Here is a 25,213-nt window from a genome sequence, read left to right as displayed (position 1 = left end):
AACTTTTTAAAGCCAAGATAAATCACTATAGAGCTCTTTAGTAAATTGAAGTGAGTGAGGAGTGACTTGGAGTACCTAGCCAATTGTAATGCTTCTAGGTCATGATAAAATGTCAGAGGAAACCATTTAGGGAGCTTTGAATTTAAGGTGTGGGCTTCAGGAAATAAGTGCAGGGCTCTCAAATAGAAACCTTTTCCTTGTATAGATTACGAGATAAAAAGTAGTGCACTATGTAGGGAATAGGGTGCCATTTGGTACATAGCCCAAGTCTGTTAATGTAGATATAGCCCTATACAGTATTCTGTATGGAGCCTAGCCAGAACTGCTGAAACAGAAAATTATTGCATTAAATCAAATTAAATTAAAAGCAAATGATGCTGTGGCTTGTTGCACCAGATTATTATAGAATCATGAACTGGAATGATGGTTGGATATAAGATTAGGAACAATATGGAAAACATATGCATATGTATACACAAACACTTGCATGCGCACACATGCACTGGTACCAACATGAACTAAGAGTGCAACTTCAACCGTAAATGAGTTACTTATCTTAATGTATGTCGTGTTATGTTATTCAACCCATCAATGTGAAAGAGTGCCATTGCAGTTACTGAACACGAGTCACATTACTGAACACACACCACACACTCAGCCTGCATGGCAACAGTGTTGCCAGCCCCACTGTCATAAAGCCATCAGGGCCCGTGATGAGATTAGGCATAATCTTATCGATTTAAACTGCATTATGATTTATGGGCCTTTGTGTGTTTGTTGGTTTTTGGGGGTGCATGTGTGTGTGACTGCTTTGTTTGTACATCTCTGTGTATCTGTGTGTGTGTGTGTGTGTGTGTATGTGTGTGTGTTTATCTGTGTGTGCTTGCTTTTGTATGTGCACATATGTGAGTTGGAAGCATGCAGGCAGAAAGCAGCTCACTCAGCATTTTATTCCCCTACAGTCCAGTACACACGCACACACACACGCACACACACACTGGAAAGGGACCCTGTGTTCAACAGCAGAGAATCTCTCAGGATTAACACTTCAACATAGTGAAGTAGGCTTTTCCCCATGGGCATTAGGCATGTGAAATGGTTCACTAGATAATTAACGTTCTGTGTCACTTAGTAACTTCACACATTATTCCTTCTGTGATTAAACGGAGGCAGCAGACACACACACAGACAGTTTGTAGCTTGACTCGTGATTAGAACCAGAGCGGTAAGCCTAACACTAGGCCAACCGCTAACTGCTAGCCCCACTGATGATCGGTGACAGGAACTCACGACGGCAGTCAGGGCTATACTGTACTTATGTCTGGAACAGCACATACACATGCACACACTGGCACACACAAACACACGCACAAATACACACACAAACACACACACAAACCACCCTTCCACACTCTCCCAACTTGGAGCACGGCCACAGCCCCACAGTACCTGTCAGAGCCAGTTGGGTAATTAACTTTTCATCAGGTGGAGTTAAACCCAGTCTACAGCCCTGTATCCCCCCCTCTGTCTCCATACTGAGCCCCGCAGCGCACAACCCTTTCTGAGCCCAATGGGATCCAGATGTGGCTTTTCAAGCCTGGTGACAATCACAATTTATGGGGGGGGGGACGCGTGAGATGCAGGAGTCACTGCCAGACACACACATTCACATTCAGACACACACAGATACTTTAATATGTGCAACACACATACACACTGACACACACACATTACAACACACAGGCACACACAAACGTGCATGCGCAAGCACACACATACTCACAGGAGAGAAAACACTGAAACACACCCACCCACTCATTATAGTGTAGATCTAGTGTGCCATATACATTACGTACTAGATTGTATCAGATGAAGTGTTTGTGATACAAACATGTAGAATTTAGAATTCCCAAGTGAATCATAAGAGGTATTTCAGATCATGTCATCGCATGGTCTCCAAAACAAGCCTTTTGGCTATTGGAGTAACCTATGTGTATATTCAACATCAATAGGATGATGTTGTGTGTTGATGTAGCTACAGTGGTAGACTGATCTGCTGCCAGGATCTAAGTGCTGTCCAACTACACTGTTGCCTAATCGTACTGATATAATGGACTGGTGCCCTACAAATATCCTCACATAGGGCAGCCATTCCCTGGGTCAACGATTGGGCCTTAAAGATGGAAACAGCCCCACTCTCTGCCCCTAGGCCATTGTTTTTGTTTTTTGTTGACAAAGCAGAGGTGGGGAGCCCTGGGGGAGTGTCGTGCATCGGGGTACAAAAAATTGCAGTACATATGCTGCTGTTCTATCGCGCGTGCAATGATATCTGAGGGAAAAAAACACTGTTGTTTTCAGTAACTTCTTTGTTGTAAAATCGCAAACGGACATGGCAGTTTCACCATCAAGAATTCCAGCTTTAATGCAGGGTGTTATCCACTATCATCCATATCTTATTAACTAGTGGGGGGCTCTTTGCTGCGGGGATCTGTAAGAAAGTCACTTCTAGCTAGGACACGGTACAGTGTCCTTCACCCCCACCTTTCCAACAGTTCTGTTTACGTTACAGCAAGGGAAGTACACCGGTACGCAGTGTATTTCGACCTCCGCCTGCCGAGCACTGCCTTACTGCAGTTCTGTTAACGTTACGGTGAGGGAAGTAGCTTGCTAGCTAACCCAACTCTCGCGTGGCACTACCCTCACCGTAATGTTAACAGAACTGCAGGAAAGCAGTGCTCGGCAGTCGGGTGCGAAGGACACTGTTCACTGGTGTCCTAGCTAGCTAGCTACTTCCCTCGCTGTAACATTAACAGAAGTCCAGACTCTCGTAGTAGCTACCCATAGTTTATGCTAAGGTAGCCACGCGGAGCGAAATACCTATCACTATAACATCATTCGTCACTATGGGCCGACGGAACTTTGTAACAATGGATCCTGTGAATTGGGTAGACCATGATAATTGGATAGCCACACATGCAGAGACATAACATTTTTATTAATGAGTTCTTCTGACTCTGGGTAAGTAGTAATGGGACTTGATTGGCAAAATTTCGCACTATCCCTTTATTACATTTTTTGGAGTGGCGGCAACGATTTAGCAGTGATGGCCTGCCGCTGCTAAATTAATATATTTACTATTTCATAACACTCTGCCTACATCACATTAAGCCCTGAGGGTCCCTCTTTCAGACACAGCGTGTTAGCCCCCGTCTCCTTACACAACCACAGTCTCTGTCTGCATTCCAAATGGCATCCTATTCCCTTTATAGGGCTCCGGAGTGGCGCAACGGTCTAAGGCACTGCATCTCAGTGCTTGAGGCGTCACTACAGACCCCCTGGTTCGATTCCAGGCTGTATCACAACGGGCCGTGATTGGGAGTCCCATAGGGCGGCGCACAATTGGCCCAGTGTCGTCCAGATTTGGCCGGTGTAGGCCGTCATTGTAAATAGGAATTTGTTCTTAACTGACTTGCCTAGTTAAATAAAATGTAAAATAAAATTATAGTGCACTTCTTTTGACCAAGGCCCATAGGACTGTTCAAAAGTAGGGCACTATATAGAGAATAGAGTGCCATTTGGTGCACACTCTGTGTACGAGCCCTAATCAGCGATGGCATTTCACACAAAGGTAATGCAGTGGGACTTTATAAGCAAGTCTGTGTGGAGGTGATGGCTCAGAGCCATTATAATTCTCTCCCACAGCAGGCTTGGATCCAGGATGACATGCGTGAGGGGGCTTTTTAAATCCATGGTGGGGCACAACTAGTATTGCTTTAGAGCCCTAATAACACAAGGTAGATTGGTCCTACTACTGTTCAAATGTACAAAAAACATTCTGAAATGTAGCCTTACACATCAACAACCGTCGCTTTATATAATAACACAATAAATATATGCGCCCCACTAGGACATGTGTATCTGAAATGCAGCCGTAGCTGCAGTAGGCCTACACATAATTTGCGCCTACCAACACGCACAGATCAGATCAACAGGATGAGCACCACTAGCTTATCATATATTCTTACAGGCTTCATAGTTTAAGCTTCAATAATTAGAACTATAGACTACATTTCTGTCGAATTTTTGACACTACGCAATGAGCGTAACCAAGCCTCCACTTCACAATATTTTCTATGTGGGAGAGTTTAAGAAAAGCAAACTAAATCACACTAGGTGCATATTCTGTAGTCATAGCTGATGTCAAATTTCCTACATGGCAGTAGCTAACTTGAATCTGTCGCAAATAAGAGTAAATGCCCATTCCGAGAGCAACACGCAACACACACACACACACACACACACACACACACGCTATAAGAAGAGAGAAGGGAGGGGATGAAAAAGTAGGCCATGACGTTTTCATTGGCTACTGTAAAAGTGATGTTAATACTATCACACAATGACTGCGTAATGCAAATTAATGTGCTGAACATTTCCTCCTCCTACATACAGGCAGAATTAATTGGATGATTATGGCCCAATGTCCAAGTTATCTTGCCTAGCCAAGGTACTAAAATCATTGTTGACCAATATGTTAGAGCTGCAATCTGATTTTGCTGCATTACAGAAAGCCCTTGTTGATTTAACTTTTACGAACAAAACGAAATATATGTTCTCAATTCAGGGGTTCCCAAACTTTTTCACTCTGGGGCCCCCCTTCCACCATTGAGGAACATCCCACCCCCCCCCCTGCGCGCGCAACGTCTTTTTCTATGGGCACAAGCACTGTTCATGACACAAACGGTTCACACCCTTCTTGTTGGTGGAGAGAATTTTGCAGGTTTGAAGCTTATTTCCTGCAATTCTACACATTTTGTCCATGGGGTGCAAAGAAAATGTTGCAGTTTTAAAGCTAATTTTCTTGCAATTCTATACATTTTGCCATTTGTAATGTGTATTCATGTGATATTTGAATGACAAAAAAATGACAACAAAATCTATGGGCTAAGAAACGTAAATATAAAAACGTTAGCTGACATGAGCTAATTGATCTGGACATTTCTGACAAGTTATAAATAGCTCTCTGAGGTCTGCAATGACTAACATGACAAGAGGAACTGATGATGCACTACCCAATTTAGAAATTGCACCTTGTGCATTCTACTATTACAACTTTCAAGAGTAAGTTTAAAGCCGGACTGAGTTCCTTTAAAAAAAAAAATATTATAATAATACAAAAATTATTGGTTGACTCCCGCGCCCCTCCTGCCAACGCCTCCCACCGTTTGGGAATCACTGCTCTAATTCACTGACAAATGTCTGATGGGCTACATATTCACTCATTGGATGGCTCTGTCATTGAGCGGGTACCCGCCTATAAATATCTGGGAGTTTGGATTTAGCGTGGGAGATGGGTACATTTGCTGTTAGGCTCCTCAACCTCGGTGGTCGGGCCAGCAAGCTGCTCAGTGAGCTGGGCAGCACACTCGACATGGTGGTCCTCCGTTTTTTTGTTCTTGGCAGTGCCCTGCCATTTTCGGATATCCAGGCTGATTAGCCAGCTATAATTATTCAGCTCGCCTCTACCAAAACTTAACTAAGCTAGTAACTAGCCTATTATTAGCTGCCTGGAAAAGTGAAACTTTTCCCCCTCTGTGTGAGAAACAAACGGTCAATTTGACCCAGCACAAATTTGACCCCGCCATGGGTGGGATCCAATGAGCTTCCTAAACAAGTTAATGAAGGCGATACCTTATATTATTATTTATTATTATTTTTAGTAATTTAGCAGACGCTCTTATCCAGAGCAACTTACATGAGCAATTAGGGTTAAGTGCCAAGGGCACATCGACAGATTTTTCACCTATGACATTGAATGGCTAGGTGCCCAATCAGAATGCGGGTTGGGATTTTAATTACTAAATATTACATAATTACATCCCCCCCCCTCCCTCCCCCTCCTCAGATCATGATAGCACATCTGGCATAGCCTCTGTCCGGGTCTGCGCTACTGGCAGGCCAGACAATGCTACATTGGCAAAACCGGGCATTGTAGTTCATATACCATTTGTTATGTTTATGGGGAAACAAAACTGGGGGGCACAAATTCTTATCTGGGGGGTCCATACCCGGCTCTGTCCCACCCCGTAGTGCCGGCTCTGTCCCACAGTCTCTCTGTTGAATCATACACACTCTCCACGACTCCACGGCTATTTCAGGATGCTAATTAGTTAGCTACCTGTTGGCTCAACTCTCTCCCTCTCTCCCTCTTTGACTTTTTTCCCCTCTCTAGCTCAATTCTCTCTCTCTGTATCCTCTCTCTCAATCTTTTTCTCTCTTTGTTCTTTCTGTCTCATGGAATGATACTTGACATACTGTAGGTGTGCATTCAATTAAAACCACTTCCATTCAGTCTTAGCTTATTTTTCTGTCTGTGTCATATGTTTGGAATGAAATGGCCAGCAAGGCTATCCATGACATACCCCTACTAGTGCATGTTGCTCTTTGGGTGTGGTCAGAGATTAGCTAATAGATGAGTGCTACATTTCCCAGAATAGGAGAACTTGATCCAATGACAGGGTCAATGACCACTCTTTTCTCTGACACAATTGTGGCACACACCCTATGTTTTGGAGGCTACAATAAGCCTACGTACCAAGTATGAGTGGTATTAGGGTCTTCTATGTTCTATATAAAAGACCATCATATATTGAGTACATCATCATTTCAGACTTGAGTCTTTACTCAAGGCAGCAGGTAGCTTAGTGGTTAAGAGCGTTGTGCCAGTAACCGAAAGGTCGCTGGTTCTAATCCCCGAGCCAACTAGGTGAAAAATCTGTTAATGTGCCCTTGAGCAAGGCACTTAACCCTAATTGCTCCTGTAAGTCGCTCTGGATAAGAGCGTCTGCTAAATGACAAAATATATATATAAAAATATATACTCTTATCAATTGATATGGAGTCCTGCTTGGGTCTTAAATACTCATTTTTTACATTTACATTTTAGTCATTTAGCAGACGCTCTTATCCAGAGCGACTTACAGTTAGTGAGTGCATACATTAATTTTTTATTTTTTCATACTGTCATTCCCCGTGGGAAGATGTGTGGTAACTTCAAGTTGTTTAGGATACATTTTATGTAACAGATGGTGTGCATTTAATTAGCTGGGGCTCGGCCCTATCCGATCGTCATTGAGAAATCCTTCACTTTATTGCAGCACTCTCATAAAGCACCAATGACTACCCCATGATGCTAACCGCTAGCGCTCACCACATGAAAGGGCTAGCCTCCATTAAAGAGTGTGATCTAATAGCAGCGCGAGATTAGCCATTAACCAAGCCCACATGTGTTAGGGGAATGAGAGTCTGTTGAAGATGCAGCTGGTCCCAATTCACTCCCTACCTCTTGCCCTTGGCCCTAACTCTTCGATATGTTTGCCAATCTGAATGGTCTGGATAGGCGGTCTGCATAGCTCCCACTGTATTGCTTAGACCTTACAGATCTAGAAAATAGAAGGGTTGGGGCCAAGTGGAAGTGGAAGGGGTAGACAGCGGCTTGGGACTGGCTGTAGAAGTCAATGGAAAGACTAGCCTGTAGACGTTGGTGACACTTTATTTAGAGAGTCCCCCTCCGATGCTTCATGATGCTCATCAAGTTATTCACCAACCGCCTGTTACTGTACATGAGAAATGACTTTGAGCAACTAAGTTCAATATGAGTAGATTGAGCTTTTCTGCATGTCAATACAATCGCAGTTGACAGTTGTCGCAATTGTCAATACAGTCTCATAAATACACCTAAATGACAGTTTGTGGAAGGTTTTTGAGCAAATATAGATGGAGCTATTGGCCACCCCAACTTTTCCTTTGTGTAAAGTCGTGCTACAGCATGATCCATGCTATAATGAATTATGCACAGACATGTACATGAGTCATAGATGGGTCGATATGGGCCTCTCTTCTTGAGAAGGGCAGGATTGTCATCTGCTCTCACCTGGGAATCGAACCCGCTATCCTGGCTTTGCAAGTGCCATGCTCTAGGAGGCCTTTTGCCTCTTGGTAGGCAGTCATTGTAAATAAGAATGTGTTCTTAACTGACTTGCCTAGTTAAATAAAGGTAAATCAGTGTGACTGATTAATATAAAATAATATATGCCATTTAGTAGATGCTTTTATCCATACGTGCATGCATTTTACGTACGGGTGGTCCCACTATCCTGGCATTGCAAGCGCCATGCTCAACCAACTGGGCTACAGAGGACCACTTTGACAATGAGTGTTTGTTATGTCTCAGTGTAAGGGTTTCCCTAATTTCCCTTAGATGTCATCTCTGTCAGAAATGTGTGTGTGGTTGGCTTGGACTTAGGGTTGTTATGGTGACTGTATTACCACCACACCGTCATGACCACAGTCAAATTCCACGTGATCATTGAGTCACGGTAACTAGGCTTCTCCAAAACTACACTCTGATGCCGCTGATGGTCATTAGTAGCCTACCAAACTTGCTAACTGCCTGGTACTCAGTGCTCTATTGTCCCTCTAATCACTCTGACATCAATGCAAATGAAATCGAAAATCAAATCAAACACTTAATGAGAGCCCTGTCATTCAGAGTTTGAGCGGAATGGGATCATCTGTTGCGCAGCGAGAGCCAGCTCCTCATAGCTTGTTGATGCATGGAATGAAATAAGTGTTCCTATAAGCCCATGTTGCACAACATTTCTATAGGCTATGCTATGCAATTGTGTGAGAAAACAGAGTTTTGATGGCCTCTATTAAAAAGAGGAAGATCCCATCAGCTTACTATATTTATTTCTCAACTTTCCTAATATTAAGCACATTGCTTCACTTTACAACCGGAGCAGCCTACCTGGCTGGCATGAAAATGAACCACGGGAAAAGCGTCTTCCATTCGCTATTCAAGTGCATATGGATGACGGCTTTGTTTCCCCCCTGTTCCGACAGCTGCTTGTCATGATAACGGCCCATTTCTAATTTCACACATATATTATTTAGTATATGTAAAGATTACATTGAGAATTGTCTGATGTGTGATACAGTTGAAGTCGGAAGTTTACATATACCTTAGCCAAATACATTTAAACTCAGTTTTTCACAATTCCTGACATTTAATCCTTGTAAAAATTCCCTGTCTGAGGTCAGTTAGGATCACCACTTTTATTTTAAGAATGTGAAATGTCAGAATAATTGTAGAGAGAATGATTTATTTCAGCTTTTATTTCTTTCATCACAGTCCCAGTGGGTCAGAAGTTTACATACACTCAATTAGTATTTGGTAGCATTGCCTTTAAATTGTTCAACTTGGGTTAAACGTTTCGGGTAGCCTTCCACAAGCTTCCCACAATAAGTTGGGTGAATTTTGGCCCATTCCTCCCGACAGAGCTGGTGTAACTGAGTCAGGTTTGTAGGCCTCCTTGCTCGCACGCGCTTTTTCAGTTCTGCCCACAAATGTTCTATAGGATTGAGGTCAGGGCTTTGTGATGGCCACTCCAATACCTTGACTTTGTTGTCCATAAGCCATTTTGCCACAACTTTGGAAGTATGCTTGGGGTCATTGTTCATTTGGAAGACCCATTTGCGACCAAGCTTTGACTTCCTGACTGATGTCTTGAGATGTTGCTTCAATATATCCACATCATTTTCCTTCCTCATGATGCCATCTATTTTGTGACATGCACCAGTTCATCCTGCAGCAAAGCACCCCCACAGCATGATGCTGCCACCCCCGTGCTTCACGGTTGGGATGGTGTTCTTCGGCTTGTAAGTTACCCCCTTTTTCCTCCAAACATAACAATGGTCATTATGGCCAATCAGTTCTATTTTTGTTTCATCAGACCAGAGGATATTTCTCCAAAAAGTACGATCTTTGTCCCCATGTGCAGTTGCAAACCGTAGTCTGGCTTTTTTATGGCGGTTTTGGAGCAGTGGCTTCTTCCTTGCTGAGCGGCCTTTCGGGTTATGTCGATATAGGACTCGTTTTACTGTGGCTATAGATACTTTTGTACCTGTTTCCTCCAGCATCTTCACATGGTCCTTTGCTGTTGTTCTGGGATTGATTTGCACTTTTCGCACCAAAGTACGTTCATCTCTAGGAGAAAGAACGCGTCTCCTTCCTGAGCGGTATGACTGCTGCGTGGTCCCATGGTGTTTATACTTGCGTACTATTGTTTGTACAGGTTAACCTGGTACCTTCAGCCATTTGGAAATTGCTCCCAAGGATGACCCAGACTTGTGGAGGTCTACAATTTTTTTCTGAGGTCTTGGCTGATTTCTTTTGATTTTCCCATGATGTTAAGCAAAGAGGCGCTGAGTTTGAAGGTAGGCCTTGAAATACATCCACAGGTACATTTCCAATTGACTCAAATGATGTCAATTAGCCTATCAGAAGCTTCTAAAGCTATGACATCATTTTCTGAAAATTTCCAAGCTGTTTAAAGGCACAGTCAACATAGTGTATGTAAACTTCTGACCCACTGGAATTGTGATACAGTGAATTATAAGTTAAATAATCAGTCTGTAAACAATTGTTGGAAAAATTACTTGTGTCATGCACAAAGTAAATGTCCTAACCGACTTGCCAAAACTATAGTTTGTTAACAAGAAATGTGTGGGGTGGTTGAAAATCTAGTTTTAATGACTCCAACCTAAGTGTAAGTAAACTTCCGACTTCAAATGTAATATTATCACTTGTGAATGATGCACAGGGTGTGCAGGCAAGAAACAGCACATGCATTATTTTGCGACTTTTGCAAATCATAGTCGCATGCATCATGTAGCCTAGCCCATAGGCCTATATGTTTTGCTAAGGCTTGTATCACAACTAAAGTGGCCAAATAACTCAAAACGTGGCCTATAGGCCTAGGACCCATGAACAGGGTTGGAGAGCCCATAGCCTACAGAGCCTAGTGAAACATGTTCTTATAAGCCAAGTCATTGCGCAAACTCATGTGAAAAGAGTTTTGACTGGCCACTATTTAAAATAGGATCCCAACTTTCTTGTGCTGCTATATTTATTGCTTAATTCTTAATATTAAGCACATTCATCTCCTTTACAACCGGTGTAGCCTACCTGGCATATTAAAAACGTAACCGTGGGAAGCTCTTCCTCCTATGGCTATTACGGTGACCGTATTAGCGCCACACCGGCGGTCATGAGACATGACGGCAGTGAAATTCCATGTGACAGTTTAGTTACGGTAACTAGGCTTCTCCAAGCTCTGATGCTGCTGATGGACATTGGTAGCCTACCAAACTTGCTAACTGCCTGGGGCTCAGCACTCTATTGTCCCTCTAATCACTGACATCAATGCAAATGTATTGAACATCTAATCAAACACTTCATGAGAGCCCATGAGCTCATGTTGCACAACATTTCTATAGGCTATGCAATTGTGTGAGAAAACAGCTTGGCACACCTGTATTTGGGGAGTTTCTCTCATTCTTCTCTGCAGATCCTCTCAAGCTCTGTAAGGTTGGATGGGGAGCGTCGCTGCACAGCTATTTTCAGGTCTCTCCAGAGATGTTCGATTTGGGTTCAAGTCCAGGCTCTGGCTGGGCCACTCAAGGACATTCAGAGACTTGTCCCGTTGTCTTGGCTGTGTTCTTAGGGTCGTTGTTCTGTTGGAAGGTGAACCTTCGCTCCAGTCGGAGGTACTGAGCGCTCTGGAGCAGGTTTTCATCAAGTATCTCTCTGTACTTTGCTCCGTTCATCTTTCCCTCGATCCTGACTAGTCTCACAGTCCCTGCCGCTGAAAAACATCCCCACAACATGATGCTGCCACCCCCATGCTTCACCGTCGGGATGGTGCCAGGTTTCCTCCAGACGTGACGCTTGGCATTCAGGCCAAATAGTTTAATCTTGGTTTCATCAGACCAGAGAACCTTGTTTCTCATTGTCTGAGTCCTTTAGGTGCCTTTTGGCATACTCCAAGCGGGCTGTCATGTGCCTTTTACTGAGGAGTGGCTTCCGTCTGGCCACTCCACCATAAAGGCCTGATTGGTGGAGTGCTGCAGAGATGGTTGTCCTTCTAGAAGGTTCTCCTATCTCCACAGAGGAACTGACCAAGGCCCTTCTCCCCCGATTGCTCAGTTTGGCCGGGCGGCCAGCTCTAGGATGAGTCTTGGTGGTTCCAAACTTCTTACATTTAAGAATGAAGGAGGCCACTGTGTTCTTGGGGACCTTCAATGCTGCAAAAAATGTTTGGTACCCTACCCCAGATCTGTGCCTCGACAGAATCCTGTCTCGGAGCTCTACGGACAAGTCCTTCGACTTCATGGTTTGGTTTTTGCTCTGTCAACTGTGGGACCTTATATGGACAGGTGTGTGCCTTTCCAAATCATGTCCAATCAATTTAATTTACCACAGGTGATCAATTGAAACAGGATGCACCTGTGCTCAATTTCGAGTCTCATAGTAAAGGGTCTGAATATTTTTTTCTTCTTCTAAAAACCTGTTTTCGCTTCGTATTGTGTGTAGATTGATGAGAAAAATAAATAATGTAATCAATTTTAGAATATGGCTTTAACGTAACAAAATGTGGAAAAGGTCAAGGGGTCAATACTTTCCGAATGCGCTGTATATTATTTAGTATATGTAAAGACTACATTTCAATAAATCAACTTTTTCAAATTGTCGTCGCGCACATCATGTAGCCTAGCCCATAGGCCTATATGTTTTGATAAGGTTTGTATTATACTATAGTGGCCAAATAACTTCTTACAATGAAGCACATTAATCCGCTTTACAATGGGTGTAGAGCTTAACTGGCATACATACGCAGCGCATGAGTTTCAAGTTTGGGGAAGATAATTTTCACTATCAAAATGCACCTTTATATTAAAAGCATTACATTTTTACATTTTACATTTTAGTCATTTAGCAGACGCTCTTATCCAGAGCGACTTACAGTTAGTGAGTGCATACATGTTTGATAAGAACGAGCACAGTTGCTTCTCCGATGTGTCTGTCTTCACTTGTAGCCTGTGAGAAGGAACCGATCACATGATGGGCATTGGCTAAAAAGAATTGAGATTTCTGTGAGAGCCATGTGAGTGAGAGGTGCTTCGGCGAACATAGCTGGGAGAAGGGAAATACAATTATTATATTCAGCCCAATGGCACAACAACCACTGGCCGCAAAAGGCATAAAACATTTTTAGGGCGCATTACCGCCACACAAAGGGGATGCCGCCGGGAAATTTGAGGCATTATCAAGTGCTTGTCAAATTGTGAATGAGAGATTGATGAAGTGTGTACAGCCTTTTAGTATACTAAAAAAAGCAGAGCTCATGCCTTCCATGCAACTTTTTTTAGTTGCATCATGCAGCCTTAGGTTATATGTTTTGATTTCTAATACATTCTAAGGTTTGTATCTCAACTAAAGTTGCATAAATAGAGGAGGACCTGTTTTCAAATGATCACTTTGTTAACCGCTCAACACAGAATAGCCTTGTGTGCACTCCCTTGAAAATCGTTTGGGAATAAAGATCCTTTCTATTTTATTCAGCTATGTTCAATTGTATTCTTCTTACTATAAAATAATATAAAATAATGCCAAGGGAATTATAAGCAAATCTTGGCTGCTAAATGAACTAGTGTAGCCCACAGCCATATGGCATAGCCAGATCAGGGCCTAACGTAAGGACGACTCAGAATATGCTGGTCTGTTCTTCAGAAATAGGCTACATTTTCTTCATATCATAATGTTTCTTTAGACCTGCATAAAGTAAATAATGGATTTATTGTGATGGCGTAGGCTATATTGAATGGATGTTTTTGACTTTTTAAAATGTAGATGTTCCAAAGGTCTGCATCAGTGGCTTGTAGTCTGTGTGGAAGCCCGGAGGTGCTAAAGGTGTTTGTTAATTAACGGTCAATTACCCTGAGACCGGCGGTTATTTGCATGACAGTTACCAGCTGACATTTAATTTAATGACTGACACAGCCCTAGTTGGACTCAGAGTGGTGTGTGTCACTTTTCCATGAAGTCAGTTGGTCATTGGTCACACATGCACACACAGAGAGAGAGTCTGGAGCCAGGGAAGCAGAACAGGACTATACACTGAGTGCACAAAACATTAGGAACACTTTGCTAATATTGAGTTGCACCCCCTTTTTCTCTCAGAACAGCCTCAATTCGTTTGGGCATGGACTCTACAAGGTATTGAAAGCATTCCACAGGGATGCTGGCCCATGTTGACTCCAATGCTTCCCACAGTTGTGTCAAGTTGGCTGGATGTCCTTTGGGTGGTGGACTATTCTTGATACGCACAGGAAACTGTTGAGCGTGAAAAACCCAGCAGCATTGCAGTTCTTGACACACTCAACCCGGTGCGCCTGCACCTACTACCATAACCCATTCAAAGGCACTTAAATTTTTTGTCTTGCCCATTCACCCTCTGAAAGGCACATATCCATGTCTCAATTGTCTCTAGGCTTAAAAATCCTTATTTAACCTAGGTTAACCCTGAGGGGTCTATAGTAGGAGGAACCCACACAGCCTGACCCAGGGTCAGTTCACTGAAGAGATCACCTTACAATTTTACCTCAGACCACCCCAGACAGCCTTTAACAGTACAGCCTTTAACTGGGTCTGTCTCACTGCTTTACAGTATAGTGGACCTACTATCTAGGTGTGTGTGTGTGTGTGTGTGTGTGTATGTGTGTATACACATTCATCCATGTACTAGTGTGTGTCTGTGCATGCAGCTATGTACTTATGCTGGTGTGTCAGATGGTGTTTGTGTGTGTGTGGGCTGCTCATGCCTGTATTAGTGTGTGTGACTGTCAGATAGAAGGCTCAACTCTATATGCTGCACTGCTATATAAACTATACCATATTATTTATAGTATACTATAAACAATATTAAATACAGGCTATCTTTTCTATGAGGAGGCCTCAGTGTGACCTCAAGTCCTTGTTCTTGCTAATTTCTTCTTCCGCTGGTCCCCCTTAAGAGGAGTCCATGGCTCATCCCAGTCCTTCAAGTTCTTCCTTAAAGGGAGGAGAGGAGGAGAGACTCTACAGTGCTCCTTCACCCCTCCAGGAAAAAAAACACTGGCCCTATTATCAGAGAGGAGGGGAGGGAGGGAGGGGGGGGTTAGGGTATACCATGAGGAGCTGGAGAGACTTTGAAGGAGGAGTTGAAGATAATAATTTAGGAGAGAGGGTGGGAGAGGAGAAATAAAAAGGAGGCATAGGAATTTGATATTATAGACAGACCTATCCAGTTCCCATTGGGGTGAAATAAGTTCAACTTAAAGCCAGATGTGAGGATGATTACAGTAGAAGTGTTCTTATAGCACAGGCTACACACAGGAGCCCCCCCCTCCCCCACACACAAACACACCCCAGGGTTTCCGTTATGAAAATGTGGCACCGGACAACGTGACCGGGAAGCTTTTAATATACCGGCCATTTGAAATGGTAGGATAAATTGTATGTTTTCCCAAACTTGAAACTCACACACCGCCTATGAGGTAATCGCCTCCACATTTCCATGGTCTGATTTTGCCTATAGGCTACTTTGAGACATGCCTTATAATATGAAATAAAACATTCAGGTTTCAAACAATTAAGTATGTTTTCAGAATGCATACGAAAATACACATAGGCCAATTTATTTCCACTAAATTATGCTAATTTACCTATAGACTGATAAGCATGACGGTCAAATGTATTTCCATCGACTGGTATTGCCATCAATGAATAAAAAGCATTATTTTGCAATGTTTATTTTTTCTCCCTGTCATTTTGGCCGGCTTTTCATTTTTTTTTATCGGCCAAAAGCCGGCAATTGCCGGCTAATGGAAACCCTGACACACAACTTTGTCAGTCATCACTTCTTTTGAATGTTACAGCATGCAGCCACAGGGCAAAAGTCCTGAAAAACACCATCTCTTGTGTGTGTGTGTGTGTGAGATAACCAGCACTGTGTGATCTTTCACGGTCAAACAGGAAATGCTGATAGGAGAATGCAGCCAAAGCAAACACACACACACACACACCGTGCCCAAATTGCTATCTGGAGAGGGCCTGCACCTGCTCCCAAAATAATGTGATGTCATTCTCCTGAAAGAAAGCCACACGTGGTTCAGTTGGTAGTCAGTTACACACTGAAAGATACTAAAACTATCTTCAAAGGAAAACCGAGAAGTTGATTATATCCTAAGACAGTAAAGTCTTCACAGACAGTCTTCGTCAAAAAACGGTTTAAATAAGCCTATTGAACGGCACACAGGCAGCAGCACAGTTCAGACTAAATACTTTGACTAAATACAAGACTCCCAGTAAGAGTTACCTGTAACACCCTGGGCTTGATCTTGTTTTCACTTCTTTCTCTCAAAGAAGGCTGTTGTGTGTGTCTGGATGCATATGGCTTTATGCCAGTCTATATGGAGACTTTAAAATAACCCTATTAGTCTGAGACAAGAAACCCCCTCTTTGTCTCCTCCAGACAATTTACACTGTGCACCTGTATGTATGTAATGTATGCATACACACACACACACACACACACACACACACACACACACACACACACACACACACACACACACGGTAGGCAAAGTGAGACTGCAGCTGTAATGGCCTTGTTCTGTGTCTGTCTGTTTGTGTACTTGGCCATAAGTGATCTAATCTGCACATGGTATAACTGTTTAATGAGGCCGCAAACATGGTTAGTGTACACATGGGGTGTACATTGTGTGAGAGAAAGTATGCGCCTTACAGTACTTCCTGTGGGTGTGTCCCCTCTTACCTTCTATGGTTTGACCCAAGACAGACATCAGACAGACATGAGTAACACTTCTCCTCTGCCTTATATAATCCAATTCCACCTAGGAGAATGCAACATTTGAATAAGAAAAGTCACCTACATATCCATAAATATATATGATATATTATACAATAAATCAACCCAGTAGTTTTACAAACCGGAAGATTTAACCTCAGCCCACTATTGAAACTCAGTTTTCCTCCTATAGTGTCTGAAATGTGCGTGTTTGATATCGGCTACAAAATCCCTGATCTACCAATCATCTTGCAGTACAAATAGCTAGCTACACATTATGTGAAGATTAGCAATTCTGAGCCTCCCCTGGCTCAAACTGATCCCCTCAAACATGCTGAAAATGTTGTGTAGGTTGTAGCAACTGTATGAGCAGGCTTTGTAAACTCTACTGCCATAAGTGTTTTCCTGTGAGGTAGAGTGGCAGTAGTGGGTTAGGACTCCCCAGTGAGCAAAATTGTTTGAAATATGTTTTTTCAACGTCTTTTCAACCAAAACGTTTCAACGTCTTGGCTTATAGACTCCTGACCACAGTGGTCTTTGCCTCTCAGCTTGAGGGGCGAGTCTCACCTAATCCCCCACCAGCCCCCAGCAGTATCAGGCTAAACTGCAAACATGGAGGCTAACATGTGACAGGAAGGTTACATGTGGAGGCAGCCAACAATCATTTTTGAGACTATACAGTACAGCTTCTTCCAAACAGTGGGTGTTGCAAATGGGTGGTTATGGTACATTGGCAGAATTTGTCAAGCCAGTAGGTCACCTGTCAGTGTTTTCCTGAGGACAGACAATGAGGAAATGAGGCTAGGAGAAGAGTATTGGGACCCAGCCTCTGAAAGAACGAGTGGGAACCAACAGCAGCTTTCTAGCTAATGATGCTAACTTGTATTAGGCAGAACGGGGCTTGACCGGGCTGCAGTACATTCACATATATGGAGGCTACACTAGCATTAGCCATAGCCTAGCGCTGAAGGTTCACTAGTATTAGCCGTAGCCTAGCGCTGAAGAGGTACTGACAGGCTAATTAGCAAGTCAGCGTCCGACCTGCTCCCCCTGTCCCTGTCGACGCTGTTCAATAACACCCTTTACACCAGGGCCACTGCCGTGCGCTGTGCCACCTCAGAGGGTGTGAAATTGTGCTCTTTCTGTAGGGGCGGTCATGCTAACAGGCTAACACAAAGTGACAGCGTGGAACAGCCCTCAGGGTACTGGCTCCAACTGGACATTAGCATTCTGCTATTACTGAGCTAATTTAGGGATGGCTAATAGAGCACTGCTGTTACACACACACACACACACACACACACACACACACGCACAATGTATAGTAGAGTGAGTACAGGCCAGCCCTGTGTGCGGTACAGTGAGTTTGTTTTCCTCTTCTGTCCCCCTACAGTGTCTAGTCCCAGTGGAGGTGACCGCTCTGTAGAGGTCACCGCTAAATCACAGTCCCACTCATTAATCATAGACACACACGCACGTATGTACAGACATGTAAACACACACACATACACTCGCCCCCCCTGAGCGCTGTTCAGGATTTAGTCCATAAGCCCACCATATGGGCCTGCTGCTCTGAGACAGAGTTAGCTGTGAACACTATGCCTGTCTGTGTATGGCAGAATTTCTTGTTTTTTCCCCCATCCTCCCTCCAGCGTCCTCCAGACCTCTCTTTTCTGGCTTCTGTCATGCTATCTGTCATCATCCCACTTTCCTTCACTACCTTTCTCTGTTTATTTTCTCCCTCTTTACCTTTTTCTCTCGTTCTCTTCTCTCCCTCCTGGTGTTTCAGGGGCCAGTTCAGTAAGAATAACACTGGGTTGGTTGGTTTGTTGCCTCCAGTGCAGGACTGCCCAGGGTTCCAGCTCATAAAGTGCAAATTGAAATCTAGCCTCCTGGAACTCTCCTGCTAAATTACCACCATGCTCATCTACAGCACTGGAGAGAGGGAGGGAGGGAGGGAGGGAGGGAGGGAGGGAGGAAACTGAGTGAGTGAGTGTTTTAGCAGCAGGGGAGATCTACTCCCCCAGATTATCACAGATTGGAGTGTGTGTGCGTGCGTATGTGTGTTGGTGTGTACTGTAGATCGGGGTCACACGCCAGTGGTCCCGCGGATTAATGACTTTGCTCAAGCAAGAGTAAACTTTTTGTGTGAGAGGTTGGGAAAGTCAGCGACTAGGATATGAACAGGCCTAATCACCAACAGATTAGTCGGCTTCACTCTCTTTCTCTCTCCTGTTTCCCTCTTTTTTTTCCCTTCTATCGCTCCCTGCTGATTAGTTTATAAAGGCATGACATGCCTGCTCGACTCCACTTTTAAAATGGGGAATTGGAAACCTGTAATTTCCATGATCAAAGGCGCATGTTGAGTATGAATGCTGTCTCATAACTAGTAATGATATGTCCATATACTCAGTACACATGTAACATGTGGAAATACACTTGTAGCAACTGTACACATGCCAACACACACCACCGCCACCCCCAACCCCTCAACCCCCCCACCCACCTCCCCACACCAGTTAAAAAGCCTCAGCACAGTGAGAGAGGCTCCCTTATCTTCTATACTCTCAGATGACCCGTTGTGCCGCAGGAGTTTGGTCTCACTCACTACCGTCCCGCACTTCCAACTGACTTCACTCGGCCCCATCTGTCTCCTAATGACCCATAATGGCCAACTCTTAAGACCCTTAACGGGGCACTGAATCTCCTCTGGCCCTCTAGGACTCCCAATTCCACTCATCTAATCAGATTAACTACCCTCTCCTCTCTGTGGCTCAGCTGTGTGTGTGGGGGTTGTTGGGTGTTTGTGTGCATGCGTGTTTGTAATGATCAACTGAACAGATAACTGGACAGTGGTAAAGTTAGCTTAGATAAGAGGCATCACTCTGACTGTGACATTGACCTGAGGCAACTCCAAATCTTTTCATAACCCGATAGGTCACTGTCCTCTCCCCAATAGCCCACTGCTATTGGCCCACCTACTTTGATTTACAGATAGCAGAGCCATACATTATGGGCATTAGGATCTGTGGTGGGTGATGATTGACTCTGTTTGGCTTATACAGTGAGTGTACTGTACTCCCTGACTCAGAGACCTAGGCAACAGAACAGTGACCTGTGAGAAGCTCACACTGTGCAGCCCACTGTACAGGGGTTGGGTGTGGTTTTGTGTGTGGTGGGTGCAGGGAAGGGGAATGAGTAAAAACTGGAGCTTTTGTATGTATGTATGTGTGCGTGCGTGTATTCGCACACTACATGTTTGTTTTATATGAACAACGATTCTAAATTAACCTAAATATATATCCTCCTCTTCTCCCCAGGCATTTGGGAACGCTAAGACCGCTCATAACAACAACTCCAGCCGCTTTGGCAAGTTCATCCAGGTCAACTACGAGGAGAGTGGTACCGTCCGGGGGTGAGACAGCTACACCTTCTTTATCCATCCTCACCTTCCTTCCTCGTTCGCTCTCTTTCTCTCCCTTGCTGTCTCTCTCTCTTTCTCTCTTTCTCATTCTTGTTCTCGCTCTCTCTCTCTCCCTCTCTCCCTCTACCCTATGTCTCTGTTTCAATCTCTGTATGAAGGGAATCTTGTCTAAAGTAATTCCTGTGCGTGTGTTCACAGAGCGTACGTGGAGAAGTACCTTCTAGAGAAGTCACGTCTGGTCTACCAGGAGCACAATGAAAGGTAAGGGGGAAATTATTTACTTATACAGTGAGGGGAAAAAAGTATTTGATCCCCTGCTGATTTTGTACGTTTGACCACTGACAAAGAAATGATCAGTCTATAATTTTAATGGTAGGTTTATTTGAACAGTGAGAGACAGAATAACAACAACAAAATTCAGAAAATGCATGTCAGAAATGTTAGAAATAGATTTGCATTTTAATGAGGGAAATAAGTATTTGACCCCTCTGCAAAACATGACTTAGTACTTGGTGGCAAAACCCTTGTTGGCAATCACAGAGGTCAGATGTTTCTTGTAGTTGGCCACCAGGTTTGTACACATCTCAGGAGGGATTTTGTCCCACTCCTCTTTGCAGATCTTCTCCAAGTCATTAAGGTTTCGAGGCTGACGTTTGGCAACTCGAACCTTCAGCTCCCTCCACAGATTTTCTATGGGATTAAGGTCTAGAGACTGGCTAGGCCACTCCAGGACCTTAATGTGCTACTTCTTGAGCCACTCCTTTGTTGCCTTGGCCGTGTGTTTTGGGTAATTATCATGCTGGAATACCCATCCATGACCCATTTTCAATGCCCTGGCTGAGGGAAGGAGGTTCTCACCCAAGATTTGATGGTACATGGCCCCGTCTATCGTCCCTTTGATGCGGTGAAGATGTCCTGTCCCCTTAGCAGAAAAACACCCCCAAAGCATAATGCTTCCACCTCCATGTTTGACGGTGGGGATGGTGTTCTTGTGGTCATAGGCAGCATTCCTCCTCCTCCAAACACGGCGAGTTGAGTTGATGCCAAAGAGCTCGATTTTGGTCTCATCTGACCACAACACTTTCACCCAGTTCTCCTCTGAATCATTCAGATGTTCATTGGCAAACTTCAGACGGGCCTGTATATATGCTTTCTTGAGCAGGGGGACCTTGCGGGCGCTGCAGGATTTCAGTCCTTCACGGCGTAGTGTGTTACCAATTGTTTTGACTATGGTCCCAGCTGCCTTGAGATCATTGACAAGATCCTGCCGTGTAGTTCTGGGCTGATTCCTCACCGTTCTCATGATCATTGCAACTCCACGAGGTGAGATCTTGCATGGAGCCCCAGGCCGAGGGAGATTGACAGTTCTTTTGTGTTTCTTCCATTTGCGAATAATCGCACCAACTGTTGTCACCTTCTCACCAAGCTGCTTGGCGATGTCATCAAGGCAAAGGGTGGCTATTTGAAGAATCTCAAATATAACATATATTTCGATTTGTTTAACACTTTTTTGGTTACTACATGATTCCATATGTGTTATTTCATAGTTTTGATGTCTTCACTATTATTCTACAATGTAAAAATAAAGAAAAACCCTTGAATGAGTAGGTGTGTCCAAACTTTTGACTGGTAGTGTATATATATACACAAACACACACACACACACACACAGTGTGAAAAACAATATAAAAGAAACATGAAGTGTCCAGTGTTTAATGTCACTATATACTGTGCATTGGACAAACTGGACAGGTAAGCATTATCCCAGCCAGAACGGCCAATAGGTCAGGAGCTTATCTCATGTTTCTGTAGCGTGAGGCAACTTGATATACAAGAACACTTCTTGGACCCAATCCTGAGTGCCAAGCAAAGAGGCATTGGGTTCCATTATTAAAGTCTTTGGTATGACTCGACCTGGGATCAAAACCCCAACCTTCCAATCTCAGGGCGGACACAAGGCTACTGAGTTGATATTCCAAGTAACTTAATTTTTCTCGTCTCAGTTGACCTCTGAAACTCAATACCTACAAGCCAATTTCGTTTCCTCAAACCACACAGGATATCTGATACACATCCGAAATAGACCAGAATAGCTGTCAGAATAACGGTCTCTCTCATTGCTTGCTCATATTGCAGTGTGTTCTACAAAGGGGAGTGTTATACTTTCTCTCAAGTTCAATCAATATCAGGTAACTTGTATCGTATATGGTTATTTATATAATATCATACAGTGGGGGAAAAAAGTATTTAGTCAGCCACCAATTGTGCAAGTTCTCCCACTTAAAAAGATGAGAGAGGCCTGTAATTTTCATCATAGGTACACGTCAACTATGACAGACAAAATGAGAAAAGAAAATCACATTGTAGGATTTGTAATGAATTTATTTGCAAATTATGGTGGAAAATAAGTATTTGGTCAATAACAAAAGTTTCTCAATACTTTGTTATATACCCTTTGTTGGCAATGACACAGGTCAAACGTTTTCTGTAAGTCTTCACAAGGTTTTCACACACTGTTGCTGGTATTTTTGGCCCATTCCTCCATGCAGATCTCCTCTAGAGCAGTGATGTTTTGGGGCTGTCGCTGGGCAACACGGACTTTCAACTCCCTCCAAAGATTTTCTATGGGGTTGAGATCTGGAGACTGGCTAGGCCACTCCAGGACCTTGAAATGCTTCTTACGAAGCCACTCCTTCGTTGCCCGGGCGGTGGGTTTGGGATCATTGTCATGCTGAAAGACCCAGCAACGTTTCATCTTCAATGCCCTTGCTGATGGAAGGAGGTTTTCACTCAAAATCTCACGATACATGGCCCCATTCATTCTTTCCTTTACACGGATCAGTCATCCTGGTCCCTTTGCAGAAAAACAGCCCCAAAGCATGATGTTTCCACCCCCATGCTTCACAGTAGGTATGGTGTTCTTTGGATGCAACTCAGCATTCTTTGTCCTCCAAACACGACGAGTTGAGTTTTTACCAAAAGGTTCTATTTTGGTTTCATCTGACCATATGACATTCTCCCAATCCTCTTCTGGATCATCCAAATGCACTCTAGCAAACTTCAGACGGGCCTGGACATTTACTGGCTTAAGCAGGGGGACACGTCTGGCACTGCAGGATTTGAGTCCCTGGCGGCGTAGTGTGTTACTGATGGTAGGCTTTGTTACTTTGGTCCCAGCTCTCTGCAGGTCATTCACTAGGTCCCCCCGTGTGGTTCTAGGATTTTTGCTCACCGTTCTTGTGATCATTTTGACCCCACGGGGTGAGATCTTGCGTGGAGCCCCAGATCGAGGGAGATTATCACTGGTCTTGTATGTCTTCCATTTCCTAATAATTGCTCCCACAGTTGATTTCTTCAAACCAAGCTGCTTACCTATTAAAGATTCAGTCTTCCCAGCCTGGTGCAGGTCTACAATTTTGTTTCTGGTGTCCTTTTACAGCTCTTTGGTCTTGGCCATAGTGGAGTTTGGAGTGTTACTGTTTGAGGTTGTGGACAGGTGTCTTTGATACTGATAACAAGTTCAAACAGGTGCCATTAATAAAGGTAACGAGTGGAGGACAGAGGAGCCTCTTAAAGAAGAAGTTACAGGTCTGTGAGAGCCTGAAATCTTGCTTGTTTGTAGGTGACCAAATACTTATTTTCCACCATAATTTGCAAATAAATTCATTAAAAATCCTACAATGTGATTTTCTGGAATTTCTTTTCTCAATTTGTCTGTCATAGTTGACGTGTACCTATGATGAGAATTACAGGCCTCTCTCATCTTTTTAAGTGGGAGAACTTGCACAATTGGTGGCTGACTAAATACTTTTTTTCCCCCACTGTATACATAGGCTATTAACTACATAACCAATATTATTGAACTTTTTATATTTATGAACATGTCATCCTGTATGACTATGTTGACAGGTTGTGTAACCAGAATACACATACACACCACCTCACCGACTCCCACCCCACCTCACCCCCCCATGCACCCCCACAAAACCCATCATATTATTCTTCATCGCTAAATCACAAAATCCCTAATAGGTTTAAAACAGTGGTTATTTTATCCCCAAGCCCTGAGTTTTGCCCCACTGGCCACCAAGGTTTCCATTTCACCGTGATGACAGCACAGGCGGCCATATTGATGGAGCTCAAACTCAAACCAGACCTCCCAGCCTTCTCCTTTAGACCGGGGGGGCTATAACACACTCACACAGAGAGAAAGTGCTGGCCGTCTCACTACTAACCACAGTGTCCACTCCGATAAGTACTAAGTGTTGGGTTTTAGACCAAGTCTTGAACCCACCGAAGTACAATTACAGCTCATTGTCTTGGGGACACACACACACTTGGAAAGCTCCCAGTCTCTGTCACGCCTAATCATGGTTTAATACTATGGCGACATACAATACACTGTTTCTTTGTTTTCGCTGGGAATGCAACCTCTGGCCATCTATAATGTGTTACACGGATTGAGTCTCTAAAGGTTTGCTTTTTGACGGTCGACCACACTTTTGCTTCAGGAGATATTATCAGATGAGCTCCATGTGTGTATCACACATTTTAATTCAGATTTTCGCTCTAGTCATGCATTGCTGTCAACAGGAAAGCTCTGTACTTAGCTAAGGGTATGTACAAAACGGTATTGTGTTGACAGCAATGCATGACATCAAAAAAGTCAGATTTAGGCTGGAGTTTATGGAGCTAAATGCGACAAGTGTGACATGTGACAAGTCAATGTGGTCCAGAGTCAGTTAAATCATCCATCTGGTCCTTCTTTCCAACCCATTGGCCCACTCAGCAGAGCTCTCCTATTCTATTTTGTATCAGAACATCTCATTGCGAATATCAATCTAGCTGTACAGCAGTTTGTCAACCCAATCTGGCAACCCTGTTTTTACCTCAATCTGGGTTGTGTTCATTAGGCATCAAACATAAGAAAACAGACTAAAACAGGGGAAGGGACTACATGGACCAGTCCAATAAGAAACACTCATTTTCTCTTTCCATTGCAAAACGTGATCTGTTGTGTGCCATATTGAACACGACC

General features: G+C 43.6%; 1 protein-coding gene across 6 annotated transcripts in view; it reads left to right on the top strand.

Annotated features, from left to right (window-relative positions):
* The window catches only part of myo9ab (myosin IXAb), a 214,860-nt gene that overhangs the window by 110,194 nt on the left and 79,453 nt on the right, over positions 1-25,213 (top strand). For all 6 annotated transcript variants that reach the window (XM_045227171.1, XM_045227170.1, XM_045227172.1 and 3 more), the window contains exons 3-4: positions 20,072-20,166; positions 20,374-20,436. In XM_045227171.1, coding sequence (XP_045083106.1) covers positions 20,072-20,166; positions 20,374-20,436 — 158 coding nt within the window. The remainder of the gene's footprint in view (positions 1-20,071; positions 20,167-20,373; positions 20,437-25,213) is intronic.

This window comes from Coregonus clupeaformis, chromosome 19 (genome assembly GCF_020615455.1).
Source record: "Coregonus clupeaformis isolate EN_2021a chromosome 19, ASM2061545v1, whole genome shotgun sequence".
Classification (NCBI taxonomy): domain Eukaryota; kingdom Metazoa; phylum Chordata; class Actinopteri; order Salmoniformes; family Salmonidae; genus Coregonus; species Coregonus clupeaformis.
Note: the sequence above shows the minus strand (reverse complement) of the source record. Positions and strands in the feature narration are given on the sequence as shown.